At 40.9% G+C, this 19,820-nt stretch overlaps 2 protein-coding genes across 2 annotated transcripts in view; one reads left to right on the top strand and one right to left on the bottom strand.

The window, feature by feature from the left end:
• SLC25A22 (solute carrier family 25 member 22) overlaps window positions 1-19,820 on the top strand; it is a 723,963-nt gene that overhangs the window by 384,683 nt on the left and 319,460 nt on the right. The gene's annotated exons all lie outside the window — the stretch shown is intronic.
• The window catches only part of CRACR2B (calcium release activated channel regulator 2B), a 76,230-nt gene continuing 72,283 nt past the window's right edge, over window positions 15,874-19,820 (bottom strand). The window contains 4 exon segments of the mRNA XM_042466420.1: window positions 15,874-16,309; window positions 17,180-17,256; window positions 18,292-18,399; window positions 19,643-19,757. Of these exon segments, the coding sequence (XP_042322354.1) occupies window positions 16,225-16,309; window positions 17,180-17,256; window positions 18,292-18,399; window positions 19,643-19,757 (385 nt within the window). The 3' untranslated portion in view covers window positions 15,874-16,224.

Below are 19,820 nucleotides of genomic sequence, written 5' to 3'. Positions count from 1 at the left end.
AAGTTGATTCAGATAGTATGAAGAGAAACTAGCTCCACAACATATGCAGTGAACAAACAAAAATGATAGAAAAAATATTTTGTAGATCCTACTCACTCAAGGACGACTCAGAGTCATTAGATTACAGTAGGTCTTTCAGATGTTGGATTTCATCTACACAAAAAATTAAAATGTCTATGCCAAGCACTCCTCCTTGTTCACCTACTCCAGGAAGTAAACCCATCCTTAATACAGTGAAACGGCTCCTAAAAGAATATAGCACTTCCTAAGGTCATTGTAGGACAGGACAGACTATCTTCTGCTGTGATCTGGAATCTCCAGTTAGGCCATCACAACAGTTCTCATAGTGCCCAAGGGCACCATCAGGGTGCCAGCAAATTACTTCTCCCTCTCCATTATCATTCAATCAGCTCCAGCTATGAACACTTTTACAAACACAGCATCCGCCTACAAGCCCCATCTTTATTGTGTGGAGTTTATTCCCTAGTAAGTACCCATAGGATAAAGTTCATGCAGCCTTAGCTCCTGTGTGGGCTCAACCACAACTATTTTAATATTTGGGGGCTTGATGGTTAGCACCCTTGTGCTTGATAATATTCTAGGGGCTCAATTACAGAGGAGTCTTATTGGTCCAATTAGAAACTTTAAAATTTTGACAATTTATTTATCTTTTTATATTTTACAAAACAGAACCTTTGCCCTTATGTATAGTAGCTCCCCTTTTTGTTCTCCCGTCAAGGTTAGAGGGTTGATTATAGTGCAGTCAAAACAATGGGTCTTCAAGGCTTGGACAAAACAAGACTGTAAGGCAGTGGTCTCAAATGGTGGGACAGGACCCACAGGGAGGTGCGAGAGTTGCTCAAGGGAGGTATGAGACTTGAAGGCATTGATTCATCCTCCTCCTCTTTCCAAAGTTTTTTTATGTGTACGTCTTACATATGCATTGAGTTAAATATTGAATTTACCTAAATAAATCTGTTCTAATTTGAACAATGTTATATTCTTACAAAAAGTTAAAATATGAATATACATGAATGTGCAAATGAAAATACTCACATTAAATAAAATATTTTTATCCATATAATATGTCAAATGGGGCAGTAATATCTGTATGTAGATGTAATTGGGGGGGGGGGGATCCCAAGAATAAAAAGTTTGAGTACCACTGATATAAGGGTTAACTTATAGCACATCTACTGACAGGGTATGTGAGAAGAAAGAAAATATATTTGCAACACTACATGGCATCTGTATATAGTGAAGAACTAAATAGCTCTTCTGGTTGCTCGTCTTTCTCATGAACCACCAGTTTGAGTCTATATTCTGGAGTAAAAAGAAGAAGAAAAAAGAGACATGGGCCTGTTACAGACTGCCAAAATAAAGTTGCTTCGAGTCTCTTTGGAGGTATGCTATTTAAATGATGCATGGGTCCTAAGAGTCCGGAGGTCGCGCCAAAGCCACACTCCATTCCTAAGCACTGGAGGGCAGCTTTGATGCAGCTTTCGGATTCTTAGGACCCATGCATCATTTAAACAGCATGCCTCCAAAGAGACCCGAAGCAGCTTTATTTTGGCAGTCTGTAACAGGCCACGGTTCACTTTTTCATCTGCTTGCACACCTGAAATCAGAGTAGGAATTACACTGTGAAGCTTGTTAATTGCCTGTGGGATTCTAGAGGTTTTTAGCCTCTCTCACCTACAACTAGAGTGCAACTAGATAATATGGCCTGCAGCCATACCGTATAGATTTGGGTGCAGTGAGAGAGAGAGAGAGAGAGAGAGAGAAGAGAGCACCTGCACAATTTTACTGCTTAATCCTCTGGCTTCTAGTAACATATCTTCTTTAATATGTAACTGCAGTCTTAATTCTGTGTCACTTTGTTTCCTACCCCAGTGTTGTGTCTCCTCTAACAATACTGTAGGGAACAAAGCATGCTGGGATGTGATACTCATAGATAAACCATTTCCTCTGAAGTGTCTCTTTTTAGAATGGGATGTGAGTCATCACTTTCCTAGGAAATTTATTCTTATGAATCCTTTTGTAAACAAGCTTCAGGGCTAAACTAGATATAATTTAACTTTGTATTTGCATTTAATGTGCAATGCAGGTTTTTTAAAAAATGCATATAGCATCAGCAGGGAACGGGTCTCTGGTGATTATCAGGTTTGCAGCAGGCCTGGAGGGGGAATTTAACCTCATCGTTTTCTTCTGTGGTCCTAAGAAAATTCCTCATGGGAAGGCATTGTTTATATTAAGAATAGTTCTCCTGTTAGTGCCATCATCTGATTGTTACCCTTCTGGATGCTATTTTCACTTTTAAATTTCTGCATACTAAGTTTAAAGACATATTAAAGTTGTTGTCTTATACTTTTTGACTTGGAAATAAATCCCATTAAATTCAGAGAGGCTTACTCTTGGTAGAACTCCTGGAGAACAGGAGAAGTCCCAGCAAAATGGAGGAAGGCAAACGTTGTCCCCATCTTCAAAAAGGGGGGGAAAGAGGATCCCAACAATTATAATCCAGTTAGTCTGACATCAATACCAGGAAAGATTCTGGAGCATATCATTAAACAGAGAGTCTGTGAACATCTAGAAAGCAATGCCATAATCACGAAAAGTCAGCACGGGTTTCAGAGAAACAAGTCATGCCAGACAAACCTGACAAGGTTCGCCATGATATTCTTGCAAACAAGCTTGCAAAATGTGGGCTAGACAAGTTAACTGTTACATGGATTTGTAATTGGTTGACTGTCTGAACACAAAGGGTGCTCAACAATAGCTCCTTTTCATCCTGGAGAGAAGTAACCAGTGGGAACCCACAGGGCTCTTGATTTGGATGACAGAATTGGGGGCATACTTATCAAATTTGCAGATGACACCAAACTAGGAGGAGTAGCTAATACCCTAAAGGACAGGATCAAAATTCAAAATGACCTAAATAGATTAGAAAGCTGGGCCAAAGCTAACAAAATGAACTCCTACAGGGAGAAATGTAAGGTACTGCACTTAGGGCGAAAAAACAAAATGCACAGATATAGGATGGGGACACCTGGCTGAATGAAACTACATGTGAAAGGGATCTGGGAGTCCAAGTAGATCACAAATTCAATATGAGACAACAGTGTGATGTGGCAGCTAACAAGGCCAATGTGACTTTAGGCTGCATCAATAGAGTATAGTGTCTAGATCAAGAGAAGTAATAGTGCCACTGTATTCTGCTCTGGTCAGGCCCCACCTGGAATATTGTGTCCAGTTCTGGGCACCACAATTTCTAAAGGATATTGAGAAACTGGAGTGTGTCCAAAGGAGGGCGACCAAAATGGTGAAGGGTCTGGAAAGCATGCCCTATGAGGAACGACTTAGGGAGCTGGAGATGTTTAGCCTGGAGAAGAGAAGGTTAAGAGGTGATATGATAGCCCTGTTTAAATATTTGAAGGCATGTCATATTGAGAAGGGAAGAAGCTTGTTTTCTGCTGCTCCAGAGACTAGGACCCGAAGCAGTGGATGCAAACTGCAGTAAAAGAGATTATACATCAACATTAGGAGGGACTTCCTGACAGTAAGGGCTGTTTGACAGTGGAACAAACTCCCTTGAAGTGTAGTGGAGTCTCCCTCCTTGGAGGTCTTTAAGCAGAGGCTGGATGTCCATCTGTCGGGGATGCTTTGCTTGAGATTTCCTGCATGGCAGGTTGGGGTTGGACTGCCTGGCCCTTGTGATCTCTTCCAACTCTATGATTCTGTGAAAGGTACATGAGATTGCACTTTTAATTCTGGCTTGGACAGAAGGATAACCATCATAGCAATTTTAAATGGAGTTGTGATATTTTGTAAACACAAATATTGTTTTTCAGAGTTCTGAAAGCACAGATGGGTTTGATCCTCAATTATGCGAATTGAATAAAGTATAAAGATATATTTCAAAGCTCGTCTACTCATTGTTTAAGTTATGGGTCCTGTTTATATCCCATGATTGATAATCAGCTAGATATCTTTTGTTACGTCCAATTAGTGATTAAGAATCAGAGGTTATTTAAAGGCTTCATAAAAATGAATTGTTTTCAGGCTTGAAAGCTGTTGCACTTGTGCTTACTCCTATGGAGATACAGTACTGAGCTCTTCTTTGAATCCTTGGTGGGGAGGTGTTCCAAACTGTAAGAGTTACATCTGGCCATGCAGGGACGTAGCCAAGGGGGGGGGTCTTGGGGTCCGGACCCCCCCTTCCATTAGAAAAATGAATGGTGTGTGCTGTTGCACCGCCGCACCCAAGCCCCATTATAATGGTGGCACTTAGTCTGGACCCCCCCTTCCTAAAATCCTAGCTACGTCCCTGGGCCCTGCCTGTTCTGTCCTTATTAGAATGTAGGCAACACCCTTTTCAAAACTAAATCTCCCTCCTAATCTGAGAAAGTTTTACCACCCCTGGTACAAGGAGCAGAAAAAGGAAGTGGACAGAGTTGTTCCAGGGATCAGGAGACCTTTGAATGGCTAAGAGTGAAGGAACAGGACAAGCAAAGGTCACCCAAGCGGATGTGACCACTCTGTGCCATAAGAAGTGGGTTGAACAGAGACAATGCATTCTTGGCAATCATTTTTTTAAAGAGTTTTGATCACAGCTACATGCATAACAAAACAATTATTCTCATTGCCTGCTTTACGACAGTATTGTACTGTTTCTGTAACCATACCAACGCACTAGAGACACAGACTTTTCTCACTATTCACATGTTAATCTACATATCTACACTTGTATGCAAAACCTGGCTCTCACTTTGTTGCCCCAGCTTTTGCCTCACCAGCTTTAGCATTTCCATTATGTTCCACTTTTAATTTACCTCCACCCCGCTGTTTATATACATGTCTCCTCACAGAGGCATCTGATGAAGTGGACTGAAGTCCATGGTCCAAAACACACTACAGAAATAATCCAGTCTGAGAGCACTTTAACTGCCCTGGCTCAACGCTAGGGAATTCTGGGCACTGTAGTTTTGTGAGACATTTAACTTCTCTGTTGGAGAGCTCTGGTGCCACAATAAGCTAAAATTCCAAAATTTTGCTGAAGACAGGAAATGAAATTTTGTTTAGTTTTTAAATGTTATTAAAAAAGAAGCAATGAGATTTGATGATGACTGTGGTGTAGAAGTGAATAGTATCCAAGAGAAAAAGCAAGGCTTTGTGCATGGTCAACAGAGCGGATAGTGAGCTTATCAACTGATCTATCTACTGAGCGGTTGAAGAGATGAGCATTTGAAAAATTTGGCATGGGCTTACTGAACTTCAGAGTATACTGAAGCATCCAAATTAAAAAAACATCAGAGAGGCAGTTGGAGAAGCAGCTTTAAATGGACAGCTTTCTTGTATAGGTAGTACTGAAAATTAGACAGGACCCAAGAGAAAAGTGCTTACACAAGGCAAAGACCAAGGACAGAGCCCTGAGGTTTGCCAACAGATGAAGGAAAGTAGAAGAGTGTTGCCCTATGGAGACTCTGAAAAAGTGATTACATAGGTGGGGAAAGAACTGATTTATTCCTATTATTATTATTATTATTATTATTATTAATTTATGTACCACCTTTTCCCCAATAAAGTGATGCAAAACAGATTACAATTTATTAAAAACAATACAAATTAAAATTATACAAAAACATAATTTGAAAGTATAAATATAAATATTATTTTAAAACAGTTTTTAAAATTAAAGTTAAAATGATTACAGTTCATTTAAAGACTGTATACAAACCAAGAAAACAGCACAGGGTACTATTAAAAGCCCACTCCAGCCAGTTTCTGAAAGCCTGATGGCATAAGAATGCCTTTACTTGCCATGATTGGAGAACAAGTAGGGAATCATTTTAAGCCTCTCTAGGGAGTTAAAGTCTGGGGCAGCCACTAGGAAGACTCTCTCCCTTGTTCCTAGCAAATGCAAAGGTAGTAGGAAAGAGAGAAAGGACTCACTTTGAGATCTTAGAAGTCTAATGGTCTCATAAAGGGAGATATGATCTGTCAAATAGTACAGACCCAGGCCCTATAGCGCTTTACAAGTAATTACCAGCACTTTGAATTGTGCCCAGAAACAGGCCAGCAGCAAATGGAGCTGTTGCAACAAGGGAATTGTGTTCTTCCTGTAGACAGTCCCAGTTTACAATCTGGCTGCAGCTCTTAAGGCCAATTAAAATTCCCTAGCACTTTTCAAAGACATAGAGCAAGCACATTGTTGTTGTGTGCCTTCAAGTCATTTTCGACTGATAGCAACCCTAAGGTGAAACTCATGTGGTTTTCTTGGCAAGATTTGTTCAGAGAGGGGTTGCCTTTGTCTTCCTCTGAGGCTGAGAGAGTATGACTTGCCCAAGGTCACCCAGTGGTTTTCCATAGCTGAGAAAGAATTCAGACCCTGGTTTCCAGAGTCAGAGTCCTAGTGCTCAAACCACTACACTACCATCACACCAGCTCATTACAGTAATCCAAATGGGATGTAACCATGACAAGGTTAAAGTAGCCTGATCCAACTTCTCTAGAAATGGGCTCAGGTGGCACACTAGCTTTATCTATGCAAATGCACTTTAGGTCACTGCCAAAATGTGGGTCTCCAGTCATGGCTGAATCCAGGAGCACAACCAAATTGTGAACCTGTGTTTTGAGAATGAGCTGGTTAAGACAGAACCAGAGAAACCAAGCTGCTAAAACAAATCAACATGGATCAGAGAGCAAGCAGCTGTAGCAAAGGCAGCATCAAGGTACATGAGATAACGAAGGATATCCTTTAAAAACTATGTTGTTTGTTTGTTTGTTTGTTTGTTTCTTCTTCATTTTTAATGACTGAACTGGTACCAGACTTTGGTGGTCCCTGTGGTATTGACAAGGACAATGGCCTGCACCAGTCCTACCACTGGTAGATTTTCTGAGCATAAAACATCTGCCACCTTTACTACCACATGAATAACTAACCAACTGAGCTGGCTAAAACTAACTGTACTTTCATAGCCAAGATAGAACAGAGATGGGTGCCAGTTCATCTCTCATTTGGCAGGGAAGGGCTGGAAATACAAGTGGCTGGTTGTTCTGGTGGTGGTACTTCTGAACAGGAGCAGAGGCACCCTTCAGTCAGTTTTGCATCAGCAAGCCACCATTTTAAATTATGCCACAAATTATGTGGTATCTGATCCAGATTTTGAGCAATATAGCTGAGATGAAACTGAAAAACTTGTGTTTTTGTGCACTGGGAAAGCTACGGAGAAGCAGGATTGGAAAGCAAGTAAGCCCTGCTGAATCTCCTTTGCAGGCTACTGACCCATAACTAGCCTTCCTTGATGCAATTGCCATTTCTGTTTCTCTGGCAGTATACATTTACACATAGTCCCCCAAAACGAGCTGGGTAGAGGCTCCCTTCCTTGCAAAAGATTGTGTGGGAAGTAATTTATGCAATAACCATTTTCACTGTCCTCTTTAGATTTCAGCTGCTATTTGAAGAACACTTAGACAAGATTCTCTAGTCAGGGTTTTTGAGAACACGGAATGGAGGGACTCATCCATACATGTTTTTTACATCACTTGATCACTCACAACTGAATGTGTCAGATGTCTTCATCTGAAAATATTGGTTTTGAAGTGAGCTCTTTGTTAGAAATAAAAGGCATTGCCTTATGTATCAAGCAAGGCTGGGGAGGGGCAGTGGGCAGATAAACGTTGGTGTCCTCCCCTCTGTGTGTTCATGTGTCTATGGAGATACTATATATGAGCCTGTCTGAGTTTTAAGATCCTTGGGGGAGGGCTTTCTCTTGGTTCCACCACCATCACAGGCACATTTATTGATGACCCATGAGAGTGCTTTCTCAGGAGCTGTTCCTAGGCAAGTCACACACTCTCAGCCTCAGGGGAAGGCAATGGCAAACCACCTCTGAAGAAATCTTGCCAAGAAAACCCCATGATAGATTTGCCTTAGGGTCACCATGAGTTAGAAATGATTTGAAGTCACACAACAACAACAAATCAATTGGTTACTGTGGAATGGTCTTTCAGTAGCTGGTGCTATACAGTACATGTATTTTTGTTGTTATGGTTTAAATGCTTTTTTAAAAATTCAGATTAGTGCTGCTTCAAATAGAATAGCTTTTTTATAATCTATTTATTGTAATTCTGTCTTATTCTTACGTTTGTGAGCCAGCCTGAGTCTCAGGTTGGAAGAAAGGTAGGATATAAAAGCAGGCAATCCACCCAGCCAGCCCCAGTTCTCATCTCCATGGTTTTCTGTTTGTATCCTAGGCTTTAGTTTTAAATTCTGCATCCCTTCCTGGAGGCTAGAAAGCACACCAATTTCAGATCATTCCCCTATGCAAAATGAACCCAATTTGGGGAGAAAAGTGGGATATAAATTCTATAAATAAAATAAATAAAATGTACTCCAAAGCATAGAAAAAAATCCTTTTATGGACTACCACTCTCACACTCTCCTAGCCAGTATGATCAATGATGGGTCCTGCAATTCAACCAATTGCTCCTCTCACTTCCATTTATAGACATTGTGAAGGAGTGAGAACTTGGGAGGAAAAGACGCACTGACTTTACTGAAAATCAGAGATTTTACTTTCATGAGTGCTCTGCTTCCAAACACCTGGCAGGATCTTGTGAGCCAAATGTGCCACACCTTTGTGCAGCTTAGGTGACTCAGACAGCTTTTCCTCTGCTCCCGAGCTTTATTAGGAAATAGAAGGACAACACTGGATCAGCATCAGAAAAATTTGAGTCATTGCTGAGCGAAAATGGAAACTTTCTTGGACATGACAAATCAAAGGAGCAGTTACTGCTCTGACACCAAGCCCCCGCCCTGTCAATGCAAGACAAGAGGATTTCAGATTTAGAAATGAGGCAGACTGGGGAAACTGGGCAATACAAATGAAAGCTCTTCTAATCAAGAGTGAAGTTTCAATGCCTAGTACTCTACTTAATATTCTCCATTGTGAGATTGTGAGAAAGCCATTTCCCCACTATTTGAATGGTGGATGCATGAAGTCTTCCAGTGAGTACAGGTTTTCCTGTCAGTCCATGGATGGGACAGACCAGCATGGGGGGTGCAAACTGGACTTCTGCCTTCAGCTCCTGGAGGCCCAGCTTATTTCCTGAGTTATTTTAATATTTTATACATTTATGAGTTGCCTGGGCGATCATGGCAACATACACACAAAATGGTAAAAATCAGATAAACCAATAACTCCAAAAATTACAATCAGAATGAAATGGAGCAGCAAAGCTCCAGCAAGAAGGCAGCTGATGCCAGAAACCTCTAAAACAAATCACGGACGTAGATAAGCTCAAAACACAATGTCAGGATGTAAGATATAAAATGCAAACTAAAACTGAGCAATAAAAACATACAGTGAGCTTAAAAGTATGCAGAAATAGGGTTTTGCTAAAAGATCAGGAAGGGATGTGCCAGGTCATTCTTTCTAGTTGATAGTCTTCCTTCTCTCCAAGGACTTGAAAGCAGCATACATGGTTTCTTTCTCCTCCTCATTTTATCTCCATAAAAACCTTATGAGGTAGTCCCATTGCAAATACTGATGTAAGATTTCTCTGCCAGTCTGGCTAGGTAGAGTATGTGGAAGATGGGTGGGTAGCCTCAGGCAGCATAATGTCTTGGTCCACTTTGAACACCCCAAGAAAAAAAGACCTGCCTTTCCCCAGGAAGGGGGCAGAAAGAGAATTTTCAGCACCCTCTTGCTTCCCCACCTGGGCAAAGGAGGCCCTGTCACTGTTGTGATTGTATGCTAAACTGTTTACCTCCACTTCTTTTCCTTGGCATTCCAGTCTGGCTGTTGGGCTGGTAAAGAAGCAGCACGCCTAATGTTTTGTTGTGCTTTAACTTATTTCTACAATGCTTTATTTTTTTTTATGATAAAATTCTATATTCAGTGTATATATGTGATGTTATTTTATTTCTGATATTTATTATTTGCCCTACACTTATTAGCTCTCAGGGCAGCAAACAGCACAGATTCAATGTATGTAAACTAGGGGCAGTCCTCCAAATGTTGTTAGGGTCCAAGCCATCCCTCACCATTGACTATGTTGGATAGGGATGATGGGAGTTCCAGTCCAACAACACCTGAAGAGCCACAGATACCCACCATGATATATATATCAAAACATAGGAGTCAGACATTAAACTGAAAATGCATCTTTTGGAGAATAACCTTTCTGTTCATAAGATTAGTGTTGGCCATAGGAAAGAAAGGATGGAGTAGAGACAGGTGTAGCGGTTTGAGTGTTGGACTATAATTCTGGAGACCAGGGCTGGACTCGCAGCTTAGCCATGAAATCCACTGGCTGACCTAGGGCAAGTCACACTCTCTCAGCCTCAGGGGAAGTCATTGGCAAATCTCTTCTGTAGAAACTTGCCAGCAACAACAACACAAGGTACTTTTACCTGATTACAGTCAAATGTTGCCTCAAATGCAGCTACATTGCAAAGTGGCTAGCATATAAATAACTCTAAAGCTCAGCTAATTTCTGATAAAGGACAGTGCCTGTAAGGCTCTCCTTTATTTGCATCCCTGTCAATGATTAACAGCTGCAACAAGCTCAGCTGCTCCTTTGGAAAAAGCTTTCCCTTTTGCAGAGCTCTCTCCCTGAGAGCTGCAGCATCACCTGGTGGCCACTTGCATCAACAACATATGAGGCGGATGTGAGGGATACAAAATTGTGAAGGGAGCAGGAGGAGTGGGAGCAAAGATTAGTGAAATCACCAATAGAGAGGCACACACAAAGCTGGCTTGTTTTAATTGCCATTCTAAAATTGTGATTTTACATCATTAGCCGCCTCATGAATCTGGATGATTAAGAGGCAGCAGATAAATCTTTTAAATAGCAATTCTACAGAGAAATGTAGTTCTGCTCCAGCCCATTTCACCCAATTATGTATTAGTGCACCACACTAAGTTACCTCCCTGGAGAGTGGTAGTTGGTGTAAACCTGGTATGGGGTTGGGGAAAATAGATAGCTGTTGCTGTGCCAGAGCTCTGGGCTCTGAGAGTAGGAGCAAGAGGTGCATTGGGAAAACAAAGCGGCATCAGTATGCCTAATGGGACCTTCACTGTCATGTCCAGGCCACCTTCAAGATCTGTTGTTGTTGAGTGTTGTTTCTGACTTTTGGTGACACTATCATGGGGTTTTCTTGGCAAGTTTCCTCAGATGAGGTTTGCCATTGCTTCCCCTGAGGCTGAGAGAGTGCGACTTGCCAATGGTCACCAGTGGGCTTCATGGCCTAGCAGGGAATCAAACTCTGGTTCAACACTTGAACTACTATACTAGGGCAGAAGAGCTTTAAATCCTCTCCAGGGTTCCTAACCAGCCCTTCCTTGAAAATGATCAAAAGGAAGTTCACAAATCTCCCTGAGATAATGGATGATTCCAATTTGTTGTTGTTCTATGCCTTTAGGTAAGCTTTGCTCTATGGTGACCCTATCCCTAGAATTTTCTTGTGTATATGTGCCTTCAAGTCACCTGTCAATGTATAGCAACTCCATTAATTTCATAGGGTTATCTTAGGTAAGGAATACTCAGGAATGGTTTTGAGTCTCTTCCTCTGAAGTGTAGCCTGGTATTCATTGGCAGTTTCCCATACAAGTGTCAACCACGTCTGACCCTGATTAGCTTCCAAAATCACACAGGATCTGGGGCATTTAGGGTATTTAGGCCTTCAGGATTTTCTTGGCAAAGTTTCTTCATTGGAGATTTGCCATTATTTTCATCTTTGGCAAAATAGTAAAATAAAAATGTAACTTGTCCAAAGTCATACAGCATGTTTCCGTGACTAAATAAGTGATGCATAGTCTAGTCTCTGGTGTGGTTGTCCAGAACTTAAACATTATTAGAATGCATAGACTCATAGAAATGGAAGGGACCATAAGGTTCATCTAGTGCAACCTCTTGCCGCAACTAAAGCACTCCTGAGAGATTTGCTACTTGTTTAAAGACCACCCTTTGAGAAAATCTATTCTGCTGACATGTTATTCTTACAGTAAAAAAATTACACACACACACACAACATTTTAGTAGAAACTCTTGTCTTGTAATTTGAATCAAGTGGTTCATGATCTATTCTCTGGAGCAGCAGAAAATAAGTTCACTCCATCTTCTACATGACATCCTTCCAGAAATTTAAAGATAGCTCATATTACCTCTCAGTCTTTTCCAAGCTATATATACCCAAACATAGTAAACACACTTGCTCAGAGATGATTCCAGTACTGTTAGTAAATGTTAGATGGAAAGTATCATAAATAAACTTTTCTGTCAATCCCTGAGATTTAGTGCCAAATTATTAAAATGTAATTTGGCCTTTTGGCAAATGATCTAATATAAGACAGTTTGGCAGTGTTTAGGAATAATAAGTTACCAGTAATATCGCAAAAAGTTAATACTTTTAAAAATTTAAAGCAATGTAAACAAGTAAGAAAATTTCTTTATTGGAGTAATTAGTATCAGTTTCTAGTTGTTTTCAAAGGTTAAGAGATAGTCGGTCCTCTGTATCCATGGATTCTGCATCCATGGATTCAACCATCCACAGTTTGAAAATATTCCACCACCACGCCAAAAAAGTCCAAAAAGCAAACCTTGATTTTGCCATTTTATATAAGTGAGACCATTTTACTATGTCATTGTATTTAATTGGACTTGAGCATTCATGGATTTTGGTATCCACAGGGGTTTTTGAAACCAAATTCCAGCAGATACCCACTGCATTTTTACCAGAGATTTTCAAGTTTTATGTTGTTCTCTTATCAAACCTCTACTGGATACAGATGTTGCAGAACTACCCAAATGTAATTCCTATATACATAAGTTCACTTATAAAGTGCAACTCACATACAGCATTCCAGCGAGCCTTTTTAATCACCATAATGAGTTATAGAGAAGGGTTAGTTTTTCAAGATTGTAATGGAAAGCCAGTGTGGTGTCATGGTTTGAGTGTCACACTAGGACTCTGGAGACTAGGGTTCAAATCCTCACTGAACCATGGACCTTAGGCAAATCCCTACTGGATAACATTAGGCAAACCACACTCTCTCAACTTCAGAGGAAGACAAAGGCAATCTACCCTCTCAACAAACCTTGCCAAGAAAGCTCCATGATAGGTTAACCTTAGGGTTGCCATAAGTCGGAAATGACTTGAGGCCATTCAACAATAGACAAATGGAATGAGATACTTTTGAAAAGTCATTTTCTATGCTCTGCACTTTGGGCAAGCCATTTGGAAATGTATGGATCTCTTCTCCTATCTGAAAGCCACATCAGAATGTGTAAGGGAGTGTTGCTGGATGGCCTTCTTTTCTCTGGGTTTAGGTGCTTAACTTAGACCAAAACTCTTAGTTTCAAGCTTCATGTGCAGAGACACAGACAAGGAAAGATTACCCAGTCCAAAGGTGCCTCCATGGGCTGTCGTTCCACTGGTTGTGTTTTATATTCAGGGAGAGAGCTTTTCACTCAATTAAAGTTATTTTTATCTGTGCAGTGTGTTCGGAAGAAGTATGGTCCCATGGGCATTTCTCGCTGCTGAGATGGGGGAAAGGATTTTCCGTCTCTTCTAATTTTACAGCATACAATCTATCTAAGAGCTCTCCTCATTACACAGAACTATTTTTAAACTCAAGATTAACTGGGTTTTTTAGCATTTCCATTGTAACAAACCATGAACTGAAAACACATTTCTTGAAGAAATACTGCACTTAGGGCGGAAAAATGAAATGCACAGATATAGGATGGGGGACACCTGGCTGAACAAGACTACATGTGAAAGGGATATTGGAGTCCAAGTAGACCGTAAGTCGAACATGAGCCAACAGTGTGATGCGGCAGCTAACAAGGCCAATGCGATTTTAGGCTGCATCAATAGACATATAGTGTCTATATCAAGGGAAGTAATAGTGCCGCTCTATTCTGCTCTAGTCAGGCCCCACCTGGAATATTGTGTCCAGTTCTGGGCACCACAATTAAAAAAGGACATTGAGAAACTGGAGCATGTACAAAGGAGGGCAACTAAAATGGTGAAGGGTCTGGAAACCATGTCCTATGAGGAATGACTTAGGGAACTGGGGATGTTTAGCCTGGAGAAGAGAAGTCTAAGAGGTGATATGATAGCCCTGTTTAAATGCTTGAAGGGATGTCATATTGTGGAGGGAGATAATTTGTTTTCTGCAGCGCCAAAGACTAGGACCGTCCTGGAGCAATGGATGCAAGCTGCAGGAAAAGAAATTCCACCTCAACATTAGGAGGAACTTCCTGACAGTAAGGGCTGTTCGACAGTGGAACACACTCCCTTGGAGTGTAGTGAAGTCTCCATCCTTAGAGGTCTTCAGAGGCTGGATGGCCGTCTGTCAGGGATGCTTTGATTTGGATTTCCTGCATGGCAGGGAGTTGGACTGGATGGCCCTTGTGGTGTCTTCCAACTCTAGGATTCTATTGATTCTAAGAAACAGCAGTGGCCACAGTTACCTTTTGTTGTAAATTATCACTAAATCCAGAGTCTTTAGCTTCTTTAAATTAGGCCACCATTGGTAGTAATTTTTAAAGGAAAAATGATATTACTCCTAGTCCATGCTCCACCCATTTAACATATATACTTCCATGTTCCCACTGCTGTAATTCCACACTAATATTGGGGAGGCTATGGTGGCAATGGCAGCCGCATCCACACTGGAAAAATAATCCAGGTTGACATCACTTTAACTGCCATGGCTCCATGCTATGGAATCCTGGGGTTTGCAGTTTTATGAGTTATTTCACCTTCTTTATCAGAGATCTCTGGCACCACAACAAACTACAATTCCCAGGATCAAAGTGACCTGATATCACTTGCAGTTTCAATTTTGGTACAGCCTTTTCCAGATTAGGGGTTGTCAAATCACAATGAACTGCCATAGTTTTGAGAGGTTTTGTAGCATTTTAAACAATTTGAGGGCAATTTTCCACTAAAAAAATAATGTGATCACCCAATCCTGCCAAAGTATTAAAAAAAAGAGGTTAGAGTGGCCACTTTCCCTATCTCTGATTTAATGCAATCCAGGCTGGAGTGACCTGCAGCAGGAGACACTATGAAAGGGGATGGATGACACCAGGAACTGATGATGGCTTAACAGTGCAGATAGATTTGTAAAAATATTGGGTTTGGGATTAGGGAATGGACTCACAGCAACATAGCCTCCCAACAGTCCCAGCTTAACAAGGATAGTTCTGATTCTTCCCACTATGTCAGTTGTTTTTATAATTCCCAGTTTCTCTCTTCTCTTCCCGCCTGCCTTCTTTGTCCTTGGTTTACTTCAGTTGCTACAAATTAAAGTACAAAACTAGTTTGTACTCAACTGACTCAACAGTGGGGAGAAGACAAGAGGGGGCAGAATCTTGCTCTTCCCAGTAGACTCAGCAAAAACAAACTACTGCAGCCCCTCAAAGCTTGTGTGAGCTTCCTCATTAATAACTTTTGCTGTTTTGACCACATTCTGATGTTGTTTGGTCATGGGTGTCCTGGTTTTCATCCATGGTACACAGCAATGTAGTAGGCATGGTAGAGCCAGTGTGGTATAGTTGTTTGAACATTACACTACAACATTGGAGGCTAGTATAGGGCTCGAATCCCCGGTCAGCCATGGAAAACCATTGGGTGACCTTGACTGAGTAATGCACTCTCAGCCTCAGAAAACCCTGTGATAGGTTTGTCTTTGGGTTGCCATAAGTTGGAAATGACTTCAAGGCACACCATAACAAAGGACTGTCTTCTTGCTGTCAGAATAAACAAACCCAGGCTCAATGTCCTTGCAGTCTAGCTCAGTATAGGCAGATTTGTCATATCAAGTAAATACACTGGTGCTACTTTGTTCAAGTCGTTCTATTTATACTTAAATGGATCCAATGTAATTATTTATACACATATTTTTCCTGGTGTTTCTAAGTACGTTTGTACAAACTGGTAAAATGAACCTGTACAGTTTTATAAACAAGCTAATAAATGCTACATCCCTGAGCCGTAACTCAGACCAAGTCCTGAAGCAACATGAACAATATGTGGGTGACTGGCAGCTACAAATGATGTCATGTCAGTTTTTTCTAAGAAAAACAAAGTTAATCTTCCAGCAGTTCCAACACTGCCAGTAACATCTATCTATATCTTGCTCAGAAAAAGCTCATTCTGTCTCTCCAACTCATACATTTTCTGATGTGTTCTTGAATGAAGGTCTGTTACAAACAGCATCCCTTTTCATGGTTGTGTTCCTGCAGGTGCACTGCCCACTCTTTCTGTTTGTCCTCATGCGCTGTTAGGAGTCTGAAACAAACACATTAACAGGTCAGCATCAGGAGGGAAGGAGAGGACTAAGCTTAAAAGCAGGGGAGGGGAACTGGCAGGTTCTTGCAGTAATCTCAAACTGACTAATCGGTGAGGAGGTTACATACATAGTTAAAATAAAGTCTCTGACAATTCAGAAAACCAACCCAAACCCTCTCCTTCTTTTCTGTGTTTTAAGGCTAATATTTGAGCATCCTGGTCAACAAACTTAAATTTAATAGTACCATCATACTGAAATGAATCTTTTACATACTTACATATATGCCAAAGGTTACCCTTTGATTTCAGTAGGTGTCACATGTAAGTTTGTGGATCAAGATACTCAAGTATTTGCCTTAAGGCATATGGAGATTAAGTTAATCTAAACTCAGGTGAATTTATTGGTGTGTGTGCATGTGAATACTTGGACTGCACATCATTTTATACCTAATACAGTTGGCCCTCCGTATCCATGGATTCTGCATCCATGGCTTCAACCATCTAGATGGTCCTCCAGATGATGTGGGACTACAAGTCCAATCAGCCTGGGTAATGTAGCCTATGGGAGTTGCAATCTACCAACATCTGGAGGTCCTCTAGTTAGCCATCCCTGATTTATACTGTGGAAGTGGTCCCAAAATGCACCAGGCAATGCCAAATTCAGAGGAAGAGAATACTGTATTTAAGTAACACCACAACCCAGATATTACATGGCCTCCAATTGTTACCTGTTGCCCTTTCTATAGTCTTTATCTAGAAATGAATCTATAAATTTTGCTGCAACTGGCTGGGGAACAAAACTTGCCTCTACTCCTTTTCCAGTTACAGGATCGTGGGGGTGGGAGGGAGGTGGGATGTGTTTACACAGACCTTGCCATATGCAGCATGGGCTCCAGAATATTATAGCCACTCATTGCACTGCACTCGTAGAAAACAGCCTTATATTCCTAAAGAGAGAGAGAAAAAGAGAGCGAGAGAAATTTGGGGGGAGATAAACTACAGTCAGTCATCAGCTACACTGCCTTGGAATCGTACTTCTACTTTATCCTATAATTCCTATAAAAACAAAGTTTTCCACTGTTAATATGGAAGACACCTCACCTTCCCAAGTGTGGCTTATAATACAATTCCCAGTGAGGTACATATGATACAGTTCAACAAAAGAAAATTTATAATTTGTCTTCCCATCAGATCTGCTTTGCACATAATGCATTTAAGTCCACACATTTAATTGATAAAATATTAAATACATTTGTGAGAGAGATGGGATTTATAGCTGCTCCCTGAGAAGTGTAAATACACCATGGCTAAGTGAATGTAATAAAAGCACTCAGATTAATAACTGTCTTGTTTGATCGTGTAAAAAGGGTCAGGCCAGCGATGTTTGCTGAAAGAAGCCAACACACATGCATTGCAAAGACATTGTTTGGAAGACCAAATTCTGATTCTTCAGCCCTGTGACTGCTTCTCTCATGTTCACTGGGATTTTTGGCAAACTGCAGTTAGTATAGCGTGCCCTTGGTATCCGCTGGGTTTTGGTTCCAGGGCCTACTGTGGATGCCAAAATCGGTGGATGCTCAAGTCCCATTATATACAAGTATGGTTTCCCTTATCTACAGCACACATCAGATTCAAGGAGCACTCCCATGGAACTGTTCTCTAGGAGACCATTTATGAAAACTCCAGCATAGTTCTGCAATCATCACAGAGAACGAAAGCTCTACTCTAAGGAATCTACCAGGACGGGATCTTGGTGCACAGAGTTAACTCACACATTATCCAAGCAGAGTAGCACTGAGTTGCTTCCATCAACCTATTCCTCACATTGTTCTGATATGTTTGTAGGAAATATGTGAATACAGGCAGACTTTACTCCAAACCTTGAAGGGGCTATTCACAGAGCTTAACCTATGGGAGGTGAACCTGGCACCTTTCTGCATATAAAGCATATGATCTTCCACTGAGCCACAGCTGTGCCACACCTTTGCTAGCCTTTCTCCTGCAGTTCTGGGTACTTTGGGTTTACGTTTGTCCACTGTATCAATTTTGTTTCCAAGTAGAAATATCACTGCACCATCTTCAATTCCATCCTGCAGAACAAAACAAAAAAACAATAAAACAATAAAATTGCAAGATGCTTTCCAAAGCATCAGACTATCATGACCAAGTAGGGAAAGGGTAATTCTGGGTCCCAAACCTAGTTATGAAGCTAAAGCTCTGTAGAGGGCATTTGGTCCCTTTTAATTCAGATGCTGGTTGATTATGGCTCCAGAACCAAATTAAATGGTGACTCATAAAGATCAATCTGCTCACAGGGATCTTGCTCTACCACTAATATGTATATTCTGAATAAGCAACAATTTTTGTCAAACTAGTTGAGAGAAAACCACAAGAAATAACATTTTAAAAAAGAGACAGGAATTGGTATGGTTAAAATCAACAGTGGAACACTGCCAAAGTTGGGTCACCAGCTCAACTGATGGGACCGTTGCTTCCCCTCCTCTGTCCTAGTTTTCCCCTCACCAAGACAAGGGCCACTCTTCAACAATACTTCAGATAGAATGTAGAGACTGAATAGCCGCATATGCTCCCTGCATCTCCAAAAATTAAATTTGTTGTCAAATTCATTAGTAAGACTCATTGCGGCACTCTACCACTGTAAGCCAAGGCCAATATTTCCTCCTCTGGATGACTTTGATACCACCCACCACCTACCCACCCCCTCATTTCTTGCACTAATTTGCCCAAAATTTTAGTGTATTCCTATTGGACAGTTTTAAATTTGGATGTTTAATCTCTTTTAATGGGTTGAAAAAATGTGTATCAGTAGTGGCCTGGGAAAATGAGTCGATGTGGGGAGGAAGTATGACCTGTCAGTCACCAAGGTCTTTCTGGAGCTTAGAGTCAGGGAGAAAGGAGAGTAATGCCTGGGAAGACAGTATGTTTGGAGTTGCTGACAAATGGGATGAAGGGGTTTATTTATTTATTTATTTATATTTTATATTTATTTATTTATTTATTTATTTGCTGCCTTTCTCCTCAAAGGGGAGAAATAATGGTTATAATGGCTTTTATAATGCATGAAATGTTTGAACTCTATACAGCATCACTGCAAAAATTCTTCAATCCTGACAACTACTACTATGCTTACTAAATAAAGCTTTCCTGAAACTACTGAAGCCTTGTGTTCCTGGAGGGGAGCTAGTCTGTACATTACAAAGAGGAACTCATCCTCATACTAGCAGAGCCCTACAGGGGAATAAACACAGTAGCAAAACAAGGGTTCAAAGGCTTTATGAACACCAGATGTCTGCATCTCTAATCTATTCTAACCTGGACACATGTCATCCAGTTCTGGACAGCAGCAAAGGTGCATTCAGCTGTGATGTCATACATGACCAGGATGCCATCCACTCTTCGAAAATACTGCTTGGTGATACTCCGGAATCTAAGATGAAACCAAATCCAAGAACCTTAAACATATTCATGAATAAACAGTCCCCTCCATTTA

The sequence above is a fragment of the Sceloporus undulatus genome, chromosome 1, assembly GCF_019175285.1.
Source record: "Sceloporus undulatus isolate JIND9_A2432 ecotype Alabama chromosome 1, SceUnd_v1.1, whole genome shotgun sequence".
Lineage (NCBI taxonomy): Eukaryota > Metazoa > Chordata > Lepidosauria > Squamata > Phrynosomatidae > Sceloporus > Sceloporus undulatus.
Note: the sequence above shows the minus strand (reverse complement) of the source record. Positions and strands in the feature narration are given on the sequence as shown.